The sequence below is a fragment of the Eleutherodactylus coqui genome, chromosome 8 (assembly GCF_035609145.1).
Source record: "Eleutherodactylus coqui strain aEleCoq1 chromosome 8, aEleCoq1.hap1, whole genome shotgun sequence".
Taxonomy (NCBI): domain Eukaryota; kingdom Metazoa; phylum Chordata; class Amphibia; order Anura; family Eleutherodactylidae; genus Eleutherodactylus; species Eleutherodactylus coqui.
In genome coordinates, this window is record NC_089844.1 from 21,472,029 (window position 1) to 21,485,350 (window position 13,322).

General features: G+C 49.3%; 1 protein-coding gene across 1 annotated transcript; it reads left to right on the forward strand.

Annotated features, from left to right (window-relative positions):
- The first annotated feature begins 361 nt into the window (after window positions 1-361).
- On the forward strand, window positions 362-3,796 carry LOC136576184 (acyl-CoA-binding protein-like). Its single transcript, XM_066575260.1, has 4 exons — window positions 362-496; window positions 2,844-2,961; window positions 3,428-3,490; window positions 3,655-3,796. The coding sequence occupies exons 1-4, from the start codon at window positions 488-490 to the stop codon at window positions 3,729-3,731; spliced, it is 267 nt and encodes an 88-aa protein (XP_066431357.1). The 5' UTR covers window positions 362-487; the 3' UTR covers window positions 3,732-3,796.
- Window positions 3,797-13,322: the final 9,526 nt, after the last annotated feature.

Consider the following 13,322-nt stretch of genomic DNA (forward strand, 5'->3'; position numbering starts at 1 on the left):
GCACCACCATGTAACTGCAGGAGTCTGTGGGGGGCGCACCACCATGTACCTGCAGGAGTCTGTGGGGGGCGCACCACCATGTACCTGCAGGAGTAGCCTCTTACTCTCAAGATCAGCACTATAGAGCAATTCCAGCAACCTGATTAGTTGTTTGGGTTGTCTGATTCAACCTGATATAATCGGGTGTATTACTAGGATTATGGGGTGTTAGGAGGTGACATCGTGAGCTGTGATTGGACAGGGAGCACCACGTGACGCTCTAACGCTAGACAACAGCAGAGTGACATGTCTGACAGGCTCTGCCCTTTGCCACACTCAGTATGGTTGCCAACTACCGTCATGTGCGTCACGTGAACATCTAGCAGCATTGTTATTGGCTGTAAGATCAGGTGACTGGGTGGAGTCATATGTAGGACTTAAAAGCGATTTCCGCACGTGCTGCCGCAGTCCCCATCCTGAGAGTGAAGAGACCGAGAGCAGCGGCGCCATGGCACAGGTGGGTGGCTGCTAGGACAGTGCGCTGGCGGGGGGGACCGCACTGAACTACGGAGAGGTGCCGGCCCGGTGATAGCAGGTGTCCCGCGGCCTCCTGGCCGCAGTCACGTGGTCATCCTGCAGTGGGCGGGGTTGGTGCTGCAGTGTCGGCTCAGTGTGTCGGCTGCTTCCAATAGATTTTGTTCTGGTAAATCCCTCTGCTTGCTGTTGGTGAATGGAGGCATTATGAGTGTGTAAGACTGCTGCCGTCCTGCTCATCCAGCTGAGGGTTTGTTGCAGTGTGTCAGGCTGTGGCTGCAGGGGCGGGTTGGGTTTTTGCTGCAGTTCTCATCACTTCTGTGCGTTCTGGGACACTTGAATAAATCCATCTGGCAGATGCCGTCGGTCGTCTGTCCTGCCAGATGCACTGATGGTGGCGCTGTGGGTGGTCCAGTGGGGAGATCTATGCCTGCTACTGACAGCTCTATTGTCATGGAGACACCCCTCCCCCCCCCCCTTCCATCTGCATCCCTGTCTATATCTGTAGTGCAGGACAAGAGGTGCTGCAGCAGCCCATCCCGCCAGGATCTAGGTCTGCTGTGGATCCCTCTGCGTTGCTTCAACAGTGGCGATTAGTGTCACATTTGTAGTCGCCTTGTCTTGCCTACCGGCTCCGTCTCAGGATGGGACTGCAGTGCGCCGGACAGACCCCCAATGACTATATAATGGGGGTCGCCCGGCTTTTAGGCAGCATCACTTTCTCTTGCCGTATTCTGAGCCGCATCGGTGATGAAACGGCCGAACTGATTATATTAACCCTAAATCTCCTGCATCCAAGTGTAGTAGATGACCCCCACCGGCTGGTTGTGGCATCAGCGGTCCGGCACGCTCCTGTCAGTTGCGGTGTACAGAGGAGCACCTTACACATCAGCTGGATACAGCGGGGTCAGAGAGGAAGCCACTGCATCGGCCACTAGACAGGAGTCGGAGCCTCGGCTTCCTCTCTGATCCCGGCGCTGCCTGGGAAACCCCTCTAACTCTATCACTGGACAAGTCTGGTCTGTGGGGTCCTCGGCGCTGAGACCCCCACCCATCCCAAGGACAGGGATTTTGCTTGTCCCGTCCTTCTCGCTGCCCCCCTTGTAATAAGGCCGCTCACAGGCATCTTTTTGCTGTTGCATCTTCAACACAACTCTCACATGCGCACGAACCTCCATCTCACCTGGGCTCTCAGGCGAGCGTTTTGGCGCTTTTTTTTTAGCACACGCTAAACCGAGCGCTGCATGTTGTATCTTTCAGCGCAGTCACTCATTTTTTGCGCACTGATCGCCCATTGAAATGAATGGAGTAAAAGCGCGGCACAAAGCCGTGGATCGCGTCTTACTTTGTTGCTTCACTACCGGGAGGAGAAAAAAAGTCGGATCGTCCTGCGTTGTCATTGTACGCAAGTATACAGGCGAGCGCACAAATACAGGAAAAACTGCGGGGTTTTTTCTAAACGCTTGTGTGATTGCGGCCTCAGGAGACAGAATGGCGCGATGGCCGAGCGTGCGCCCGCCTCTCCATTCATTCCGATGGGGCTGACAAAAATGGCCGAGCGTATCGCTAACGTTTCCTACATGTTACGCCCCGACGGGAACACGGAAGGCTGCGAATAGTGGAACAATGTGGCCTGTTAACCCCTTAAGGACCGGTCTGGGTCCATATTACTGAGCAGAATCTCACTCAAGCCCACGGGACGGTAAACGGATAAACCGCGCATATTCACTGTTTTTACATATGTTGGCAGGAGGCGGTGGAAAGCGGGATCAGGGGCATTTTTTTTTTCTTTACATCAAACCCCCCCCCAAAAAAAAATACCATGGTGAATACGGATGCATTTGTCACTGACCGGAGCCGCATGTGTCTGAATGAGGCATTAAGGCGAATCGGTTCCTCGCACGGGACGGCTGCATGTAATGGCGCAGTATTTATTGCATCAGCAGAAGCTCCGCCCACTTGTCAGTAAGATTCTGCGCCCATCTGGGCTGACTGTGTAACTTCCTACACTGCATTCTGTTATGGGGGTCTCCAGACCTGAAGAAGGGGCTCCTCCCACGGGAGTAACGAGGCTCCCAAACTGTTGGGCATCCCCTAATCCGGGGGGTGAAGGTAATGGTTTTCTGTATGTATAGAGGAACACATGAATCCGATGGTGTGAGCTGCTGCTGCAGCGCTTCTTGTCTCGGCTTACTGGATCGTCTGCGCGGTGACTGAGCTGCTGGCAGCGAGTGATAATGCTGATTACTGAGCCGCCCCGTTGGTCATGCAGCCTCAGGGCCGCTAGTACTGTCTTAGCTCCTCCCCCTCATTATCATATTCTCTTTCAGGCTGATTTTGACAAGGCGGCAGAGGAGGTGAAGTGCCTGAAATCCACCCCGAGCGACCAGGACATGCTGGAGACCTACGCTTTGTACAAGCAGGCGTGCGTGGGGGATGTGAACACAGGTATGCGGGACGGCGAGTGGCGCTGACTTGTGGTTGTGCATTCACTGACAACAAGCAGAGATCTTAGATGAAGTGTGACTCGGGAAGCCAACCAGGTTCCAGCTCTTTTATTAGCTCCACCCCTTTGCCAGGCAGCAGTGTTGATGATTCCCTGTTGTCACATTGTCTTTCACAAATTGGGTATACGGTCGCAAGCATAGAATATTACCCATGCACTAACTGTCCTGCTGCGGCCGCCGAGTATCTGATGGGGGAGGGACTCACAAAGGTTAAATAACAGCAAGTTTGGGGGTTTTTGTCTTCAGTACCTTCTGTAATAAGTCGTCCCCCCTCCCAGACGGGTAAGGGCTTCGGGTACGCCCCACATTGTGGCAATGACCCCTTCTGTCCACGAGTCTCCAGTAGAGACGGCCACATCATGGCGGCTTCCATCACTCTCGCTCATCCTGTCTCCTGTTTTCTCCAGAGCGGCCGGGATTCATGGACTTCAAGGGTAAAGCCAAGTGGGACGCCTGGTCCGCGAAGAAGGGTAAGGATACAATTACAAGAGGCCTTCCTGTAAATGTGCGCAGGGGGCGGGGCCAGGTGCTGGACGCTGCAGTTTCCAGGAAGGTCTCGTCAGACGGTGACCTCTGCCGGTGGTACAGGGGGCATCACTCCCATCATCCTCTGATGTCTCCATTTGTCTTCCAGGCACCCCCCAGTGTGACGCTCGGACGCAGTACATCAAGCTGGTGGAGGATCTAAAGTCAAAATATGGCACTCAATGAAGGGTTAATGCGCGCGGCCGGCGGTCTGCAACGGTGCTCTTGTATTAATAAAAACTTACTTTTCATCTCTTGCCTTATGACTGGTTGGGGGGGCGTGGTGCATGATGGGATGTGATGTGCAGCAGAGGTGGGTGGTAGGATGGGCGCTGCACCCTCAGGGGGGACGGATTTGTTAGTTACACAGCAGGTGTTGGGGCTGTAAACTTCCGCCATGCAGAAGCCGTGACACTGGTGACATGTTGGGGGGCATAGAGCCGATAAGAGTATCTCCACCACAGGAATTGGTCATACTGGGGGCAGCTATCATACTGGGGTTGGCATCTGCCACTGCCATGTCACTGAAGCCTAGACTGGTAGAGTTGGAAGGGACCCCCAGGGTCATCGGGTCGGACCCCCTGCTCAGTGCAGGATCACTAAATCATCCCAGACAGATGCCTGTCCAGCCACAACCTACATAAGAGTGGGATGACCTGCAGCGCCCCCACAACAGTTCTGGATGCCTGTGGGATTTGTCATGCAGCTTCAGGGCCCGCAGCACGCTTGGGGTTAATGCCGTGTAATGTTGGCCCCCTCACCTGTGGTTGCAGCTGACAGGTTTACAGCCTCGGTGCAGAGCAATTCCTGCTGGGGGATAGGAACCATAAGCTGTGCCCCATAACCTGCCACCCTGATGGCTGGCACTGGGGCTCATTCACATGGATGGCGTTCCAACCTGTGAAAAAATTGACTTTTTTTTTTTTTTCCTACCGGTTTGTGGTTTTTACATCTCATTTATTCATATACAAACACGACCAAAATGCCCCTCAAACCCACAGCGGGGGTTCAAAGATGCATCAAGCACGGATGTAAAGCGTGCGCGCTACTATTACAGGGTTCATACGTGTCACGGAATACCGGCAAATGGCATGGAGGCTTCTGATTGGTCAGGAAAGTTTCGCCTTTTAGAGAATTTTTTTTTTTTTTTTAAGGCAATCATCGGCTCGTGTAAATGGGCCTCTACACGGGTCATATGTGCCATATGTGATATGGTGGCTACATCGGCCGTGTGGTATAGCCTCTGTCTGGGTGAGCCGGTTGTATGTCGCAATGTCTTCACACAGTTGGCAAATGTTTCTAGACATGGTGAAATATTGGGGGGGGGGGGGGGGGGAGAGAGAGTTGGAGGAAGACTTCCTTCCTACCTTATAATCTCCTTCCCGTGTCGTCTTATGATCCATCCTGACCATCTGTAACCCCAGGAGGTGCTGACTGGTAAGTATCACACCCTGCAGATAGTCTCTCCTATAGAATGATGGCTATAGGGGTGGCTGTTGTGTAGGTGCAGAGTGGTAAGGTGATCAGATTTTCCCAGGCTCAAAGGGGTGTGGTCAGGGGCGGGGCTTATGACAAGATTTTTTTTTAATTTTTTTTTTAAACCTTACAGCACCGGTTCAAAAACACAGGGAACAAATTCCACAGCATTTCTGCATCCAAAAAACAGTCGAAATTCTTACCATTGGTGCAGATTTTGACTGAAAAGCAGCCGCTGTCAGCGCTGCCCGGGTTCAGTGGGAAGCCTTCGGAAGAGGTGAGGGAGAGCGCCGCATAGTTTGAGATCAACTGCGGATTCATGGCCGCTTTCCAGTCAATCTGCACCAATGGTAAAGATTATTTATATATATATATATACATTCCCTCCATGTGTAGACATCTCCTAAGTCAGCTTGAGGTATGCTGCCATGTGCAGAATGGCCTCACTAGTAATAGCGCTCCCCTATATCAGCCCCAGCAATAACGGTAACCTCTACAGTAGCCCCAATAGTATTATCGCTCTCATATCAGCCCCAGTCAGCAATAATTGCAGCCCTGGCAATAAGTGTGCCCTCTGTACCCGCCCCAGCAATAATAGTGACCCCCCCCTACAGTAGACACACACAGTTGGTCCAGTAGTAATGGGTCCCACTTCCTCCCATGCATAGTATTAGCGCTCCCCCTAAGACTCATGTACTGACCTCTTCACAGCACTGCTGCCTGCCTATGTGGGCGCAGCAGCACCTCCTTCCTTCTCTTGTGGACTCAGATCTTGGATGCACACACCGCCATCAGTGTGTGCATCCGACCGTGGCGCTGCAGAGTGATTACTGTAAGGGGAGCTATGGCACCCCAGGCAGTAATCCCTATAATGGTGACCTGTCCCACAGGGGTCCCGGCAAAAAGTGGGACTGTCCCTCCTAAATTTGGACGGCTGGTCACCTAGGGCAGCAGAAATGCAGTCCTAAGCTCTCGCTTACAACCTGAAGGTTGAGAGTTCAATCCCCATGTGGTTCAGGTAGCCGACTCAAGACTGACTGAGCCTTTCATCCTTCTGAGGTCGGTAAAATGAGCCCCCAGCTTGGTGGTGGTGGAATAAATAAATTACCTGAAAGCGCTGTGGAATGAGTTGGCGCTATACAAATAAGATTTTTTTAAATTTAGGTAGTAGTATGAGGGGGATGGAGGACACTATGGAGAAGGCAGTCGACTAGCTGATGTAGACATGCAGTGGATGCAGATACTTTCTCATTAATTCCTTACTAGCCGCTGATGTGTTCTCTGCAGTTGGAGAAGACTTTGATGCCTCGGCATGTTTTCTGTGTGGGTTTTGCACCCGTCCTCTCGGTTGGGATCACACGGGGTGCAGGAACTGCCATCATCTAGTTCTGCATGGGATGGGCGCCGACTTTCTGGATTGTTGGGAACATAAGCGAGGCAGTTGGTGAGCAGCGTGGCCGAAACCCTGACATGGTGCAGAGTTGGCCACATCTTTAACCCCTTAAGGACTCAGACTATTTTGGCCATGAGGACGCAACAATTTTTGGGGAATTTTCATCTCCACTTTTTAAAAGCCATAATGTTTTTCATTCTTCAGTGGACAGGGGTGTATGAGGGCGGGTTTTTGTGTGGCGAAGTGTAGTTTTTATTGGCACGGCGTGTTCTCTCTTCCGGCTTTTTTGCCTTTTTATGCAGCCATATTTCCATATGAAGCCATCATTTGATCGATTTGGGTGAAAAAAGGCTCAACGACGCACTTTAGAAAGCAGACACACATTTGGCCTATTGTTGCGTTTTTCACCCGCCCAAAAACGCAAATACCGTGTGGAGGCACCCTAAAACTTTTTTTTTTTTTATGAGAGCAGGGAGAAAAAAACATCAATTCTGCCATTGTTTGTTCTTTAACATTGTAAAAAAAAAAGAAAAGTTTTTTAATCATACAGCATAAATGACACACTACATTTTTTTTTCTGCAGATCAGTATGATTACGATACCAAAAATATATATATATTTTTTTTTTTTTTAGGTTTTTCCACTTTTGCACAATATAAAGTGCTTGCTTTTTTTTACATTGCTGCATTCAAAGTCTCATAACTTTTATTTTTCCATGGATGGAGCTCTGTGGGGGCTTGTTTTTTGCGTAACGAGCTGTAGTATTTATTTGTACCATTTTGTTGGGCTACAACGACAAAATGCATTTTGCTTTTTTTTTTTTTTTTCTTCCCTCTCTCATTCCTTATGTCCCTGTAAGGAGCTATGATACATCCTGCAATGCTTTATGTCCTGCAATGCCTCATCCTTTGTAATAGTGATCCTAGGCGATGGCAAGCTGTTGCTGGGGTCCGATGACATCACAGAGGGAGCACCCTTCCTGTCTGAACCCTTTACATGCTGTGACCCACATAGATCACAGCATGTAGGGGTTGACAGTGGCGGTCGCAGTCTTTGTGTACCCCGTTGCAGTGGGAGGCCGGCTCTCGCTGCAGGATGGCACGGGCTGAGCGTCTAAGTTTATGTCCTGTTGCTTTAAGACCCCTACAGCCAGGACATAACTCCTTAAAAGCAAAGGGTAAAAGCTTAACTGCGCAAATGCTGTGGACCACTTCACAGAGGCAGTAAGGTCCCAATTACTTAATCAAGCTCACTTTTAGGACCCAAAAATATAAATTCATAAAAATTAACTTTTAATAAATATTGCTTAAAAACCTTATGGATACACCAACAACAACAAAAAAAAAAATCCACTATCCGGTAGGGAATGTGAAGATCGGTATCGATCTTGGACGTTTTCTTTATTATGTCTTTTACGTCCAAGACATAGCTCTTTTTTTGGGGGGGGTTCTTGGTTTTAATGTTCCAAAAAACCTATGCATTTTTTCCGAACCTGAACATGTCGTAATCAGCCGGAATCTACATGCAACTCATATAGTCCAATGTATAATAGACACAGGATGTTTTTATGTACAGAATAGACCTTGTAATTTCCCTACGCGTTTCGCCCGCTGCGTGGGCTCCTCAGGGGCTTAAGTATCTCCTGGGATGATTCCCTGGAGAAAGGTTATCAGTCATCAACTGAGTATAGAAAATTGTTTATAGATTAGGACTATAATCCATTAGAGGCAATGAGTAAGTATAGGTAAGGTACTGTATTGAATTAGCACCCCACTATGAGGAGTGATCGCTGCAGTAATACCTCTTAAGCTGATATTATTAGGCTATCAAGTACCGCATATTTCCTAGAGGAACAGTGCCCAGTTATCACTTAGAGTGATGTCTTGGTCAATACCCAGATAGTCTGCGCACTAAAAAAGGTTCCCCAGGTAATACATCGCTGTCTATTAGATCCTTTTAGTAGGTGAGTTTTGATATACTCAAAAGCTATCAATAGAATAGCTCCCACTAAATAGGGTTTTTCTGCAGTCAGGCAAATTCTCAGCCTAGTGAAGGGTTGTAAGGTTTCATGTTCAGGTTCGGAAAAAATGCATAGGTTTTTTGGAACATTAAAACCAAGAAACCCCCCCAAAAAAGAGCTATCTTTTGGACGTAAAAGACATAATAAAGAAAACGTCCAAGATCGATACTGATCTTCACATTCCCTACCGGATAGTGGATTTTTGTTGTTGTTGTTTGTGTGTCCATAAGGTTTTTAAGCAATATTTATTAAAAGTTAATTTTTATGAATTTATATTTTTGGGTCCTAAAAGTGAGCGCAAATGTTGTGGAATTTAAGCCTTGTATTTCAATGGTTGAACTCTGCAGCAGAATGTGACATGCTGCGGATTCATTGCAGAAACACCCCTCACCACCCCACACGGCTTGGACTGTAATTGCTGCAGAATCGGCCGGCTGGCCATGACCTAAACGAGCGCCTGCTGGGATACACCAGGGTCGGTGCGGGAGCGCTGCGCCGACCCTCGCTGGCTCTTGTAATGGCAAGTGCAGCTCCCATTGAAATCAATGGGACCCCAGCCTACAAATACAAGTGCAGCTCCCATTGAAATCAATGGGACCCCAGCCTACAAATACAAGTGCAGCTCCCATTGAAATCAATGGGACCCCAGCCTACAAATACAAGTGCAGCTCCCATTGATTTCAGTGAGCGCCGGCCACTATGCAGGGGTCGAGGCAGCGCTTCCACTCCGACTCTGGTGTATTCCAGTGGACGCTGCCTGGATAAACCCTCTAAAATGGCCGCCTGCACACGGGCGGATTTCCGCAGCTCAAAGCCTGCATAGGAGTGCATTACAATACGCACTCCTATGCAGACGGCCGCGGTTTGGCCGCGCGAAATCTCGTGCGGCAAACAAACCGCAACATGTCCTATGTTTGTGTGGGGCTTGCAGAGCCTCGCACAGAAACGTCACTCACCCGGCCGCCGGCTCCGGTCTGCGCATGCGCCGGCACATGAAAGAGTCGGGGCCGCCGGGCGCGGGTGAGTACGCGCTCGTCTCTGCAGGCGCTCGGGTCGGGTCTCGCGGCGAGAATTCTCGCCGCCGGATCCGACCCGCTCGTCTGCAGCCGGCCTATAAGAATTCTACTTACCCCACCTGCAAGTCCAATCCGACGGTGAATGAAAGCAAATAGCAAAATCTATGCTGATCTACTTCCCATTGAGCTTTTTTTATTGATTAAAGGATTTGTCCAGTTGTAAATGGTCTATTCTCAGGTCAATCGGAGATTGATGGGGCTCCATCACTTCAGACCCCTATTAATCAGCTGTTCTCTGGGCGGATGAGCTCATTCACTGAGCTGATGTGTGCAGGAAGCAGACAGCTACATTCCCAAAGCAGTGGTCAGGCTTGGTATTACAGGCAAACTTCTCACTGAAATGAATGGGAACTACACTACCAAGCCTGGCCACTGCAGTAAGAACGGAGCTGTCTCCTTCCTGCAGATATCGACTTAGTGCATGAGTACAACAGCCTAGTGAAATGCTGATCAGTGGAGATTCTGGGTGATGGACCCTAAACTATTTTACTACTGATGACCTATCCTGATAATTGTTGTGATCTTATAGCCAAAATAGGCCATGTCCTTAAAGGGGTTCTGTCATAAAAAAAAAAAAATTCTATACCTACTTACCTATTCCTTTCCAGGCCCGTCTCCTTACCACATCTTCTTCTGGCTCCCACAGTCCCCCGGGTCACATCACCTCCAGCCGGCCGGATCCTCTTCTTCCTCTTGCTACAGTTCATGTCCTGCAGGGCAGTGAATGCTGAATCCTTGGCAGCCTACTTTATCGCGCATGCGCAGTGTCTCACTGCTAGTCTTCATATAGAATATAAACACTTGTGGCGAGAGACCGCACATGCACAGTTGCGGCAATAGCCCATGACTGTGGGATAAAGTAGGCTGGTGAGGATTCGACATTCCCTGCTAGGCAGTGAACACTACATCACTAGTGACCGGGTACACCGACCGGCAGGACGGAGAATGCCAGCAATGTATGCTTCGTCACAGGAAGAAGAGGATCTGCACAGCTGGAGGTTTCGTGACTCGGGGGACTAAAGAAGATGGGTGAGAGGAAGATCCGGTAAGGAGGCTTCCTGGGGAGGAATAGGGAAATATAACATGTTTTTTTTCTAATGACCGAACCGCTTTAAGGGGTTTTCCAGTCAGCGTCCGCTGTCACAGCTGCGATAAACCGGCTTCAGAACGGAAGCCGCTGCTCTGTCCTCTGTGTGGTGGCTGGGGCTTGTAATTGCAGGTGCAGCTCTCATTAAAATCAATGGGAGCTGCGATTGTAATTGCAGTCCGGGGTCCATTGATTTCAATGTGAGCTGCGACGGCCATTAAACAGGCTCGGAGTAGTAGCTTCCACTCCGACCCCGATGTATCCCGCTGCGCTAGAAAACCCCATTAACTCCTGCGTGACGGCCAATATATCTCTTTATTGACCTCACTAACAGGCTTTAAACCTGCGCATATATCTTATTAAGGCCTCCTGCCAGCGGCGGGTCAGGTTCTGCCTGCGAAATCTTGCAGCTGATTTCCACTCGTAGGCAGGGGAGAATCTTTTTATCATAGCAGGTCTCTGGACGGACATTGCTATGGAATTTGCAGCAGGTGTCTGGCCGCGAATTCCGCAGCGGTAATCCGTCCATGGGCATTGTACCATAGGCGGTGGATTGGCTGACTAGTGACAGCCAGGCTCCTGCTCTAACCACCAGTAATGGAGATACCTCAGATCCTGGCAGTTTAACCTCTTACATGCCACAATCAATAGGAACTGATCACACACCCACCCAGAGTGCATAAAAAAAACAAGCCCTCCTACGGTTGTCAGCAAGTTATGGCTCTTGCAATGCAACAATGAAAGTCGCTTGGTCTGTAAGGTAAAAACTAGTCCGGTCACTAAGTGGATGAAGTGAATATAGAATTCAGCAGAGTCCCGGCTGACCCCTTACATGATGCTTGGCGGTCGGGTCAGGGTGGCGAGCCTCCAGGACCGAATCGGTTACTCCTCGGATACAAGTGTTAATGTGTGGAATGAAGAGCATGTTGGAGAAGGACTTACAATCCGCCTTATTCCTATAACTGTCAGCCCATGCACAGCCCTAGCATTGTGGGGATGCCTCAGGTTTGGCTCTTGCTGGCACTTCTGGTTCCCCTGAGGTTTCAGTAGAAGCTGATAATCTCACAGAGGCGATTCACATGAATTCTAAGTTTTCTACAGAATGATGAGTTTGGCTGATGTCCAGAATGTGGTCACTGGAAAGAAACGTGAGACCCTGCCCTGCAGCGGCCTATACAGCATCATGATAGGTTATTATATTATATATTGCTGCGGTCACATGACTGTCATACCATTATAGGGATAGAGTTCTGTATACTGTCTATAACACCACGGTATACAGTGAGATCTCCCCAGTGGTGGCTGGATAAAGCTGTCTACAGGGAGTCGTACCCCCCCTCCCCCCCTCCAATCCCCAGTGGGGCATGTATGTATGTGTGTGTATGTATATATATATATATAATATATGCAGTGCACTTCCTCTAGTGGTGGCTATATATATTACAGGGTCTCCCCCATAGTGGTGGCTGTATGTATCTAGATGCAATGAGCTTCCTCCAGTAGTGGCTGTATAAATCTGTATATTAGCTGCTCCCCCTAGTGGGGACTGTACATATCTGTCTACTGTGAGCTCTCCCTAGTGGTGGCTGTATATATGTCTGCAGGGAGTCGTCACCCCCTTTCCTTCCCCAGTGGTGCCTGTGCATATCTATATCCAGTGAGCTTCCTCTAGTGGTGGCTGTATATATCTTTCTACAGTGTCTCCTCCATAGTAGTGGATGTATATATCTAAATTCAGTGAGCTCCTCCTAGTGGTGGCTGTATATATCTAAATGCAATGAGCTTCCTCTAGTGGTGGCTGTATAAATCTGTATATTGGGGGTGCCTCCTAGTGGTGGCTGTAAATATCTGGATACAGAAACCTCCCCCTAGTGGTGGCTGCATATATGTGTATACAGTGAGATCCCCATAGTGGTGGCTGTATAAATCTGAATGCAGGAAGCTCCCCCTAGTGGTGTCTGTATATGTTTGCAGGGAGCTCCCCCTAGTGGTGGCTGTATATATCTGTATACCGGGAGCCGCCCCTAGTGGTGGTTGCATATATTTGCATACAGTGAGCTCCCCTGACATGGTGGTTGTTTCTAGCTATCTACAGGGAGTTTCCTCTAGTGGTGGCTGCATATATGTGTATACAGTGAGCACCTCCTAGTCGTGGGTGAATATATGTTTACAGGGAGCTCCCTATACTGGTTGCTGCATATGTTTGTATACAGTGAGCTCCCCCTAGTGGTGGCTGTATATTTGTTTACAGGGAGCTCCTTGTAGTGGTGGCTGCAAATATCTGTATACAGTGAGCTCCTCCTAGTGGTGGATGAATATATGTTTACAGGGAGCTCCCCCTACTGGTTGCTGCATATGTTTGTATACAGTGAGCTCCCCCTACTGGTTGCTGCATATGTTTGTATACAGTGAGCTCCCCCTTGTGGTGGCTGTATATTTGTTTACAGGGAGCTCCTCTAAGTGGTGGCTGCATATATTTGTATACAGTGTGCTCCTCCCAGTGGTGGCTGTATATATGTTTACAGGGAGTGCCCCCTAGTGGTAGCTTCATATATTTGTTTTCAGTGAGCTGCCCATGGTGGTGGCTGTATATGTTTACAGGGAGCTCTCCCTAGTGGTGGCTGCATATATTTGTATACAGTTTACCCCTCCCCTCTCAGTGGTGGCTGTATATAGCCATATACCATGTTCGCCCCCTAGTGGTGGTTACATATATTTGTATTCA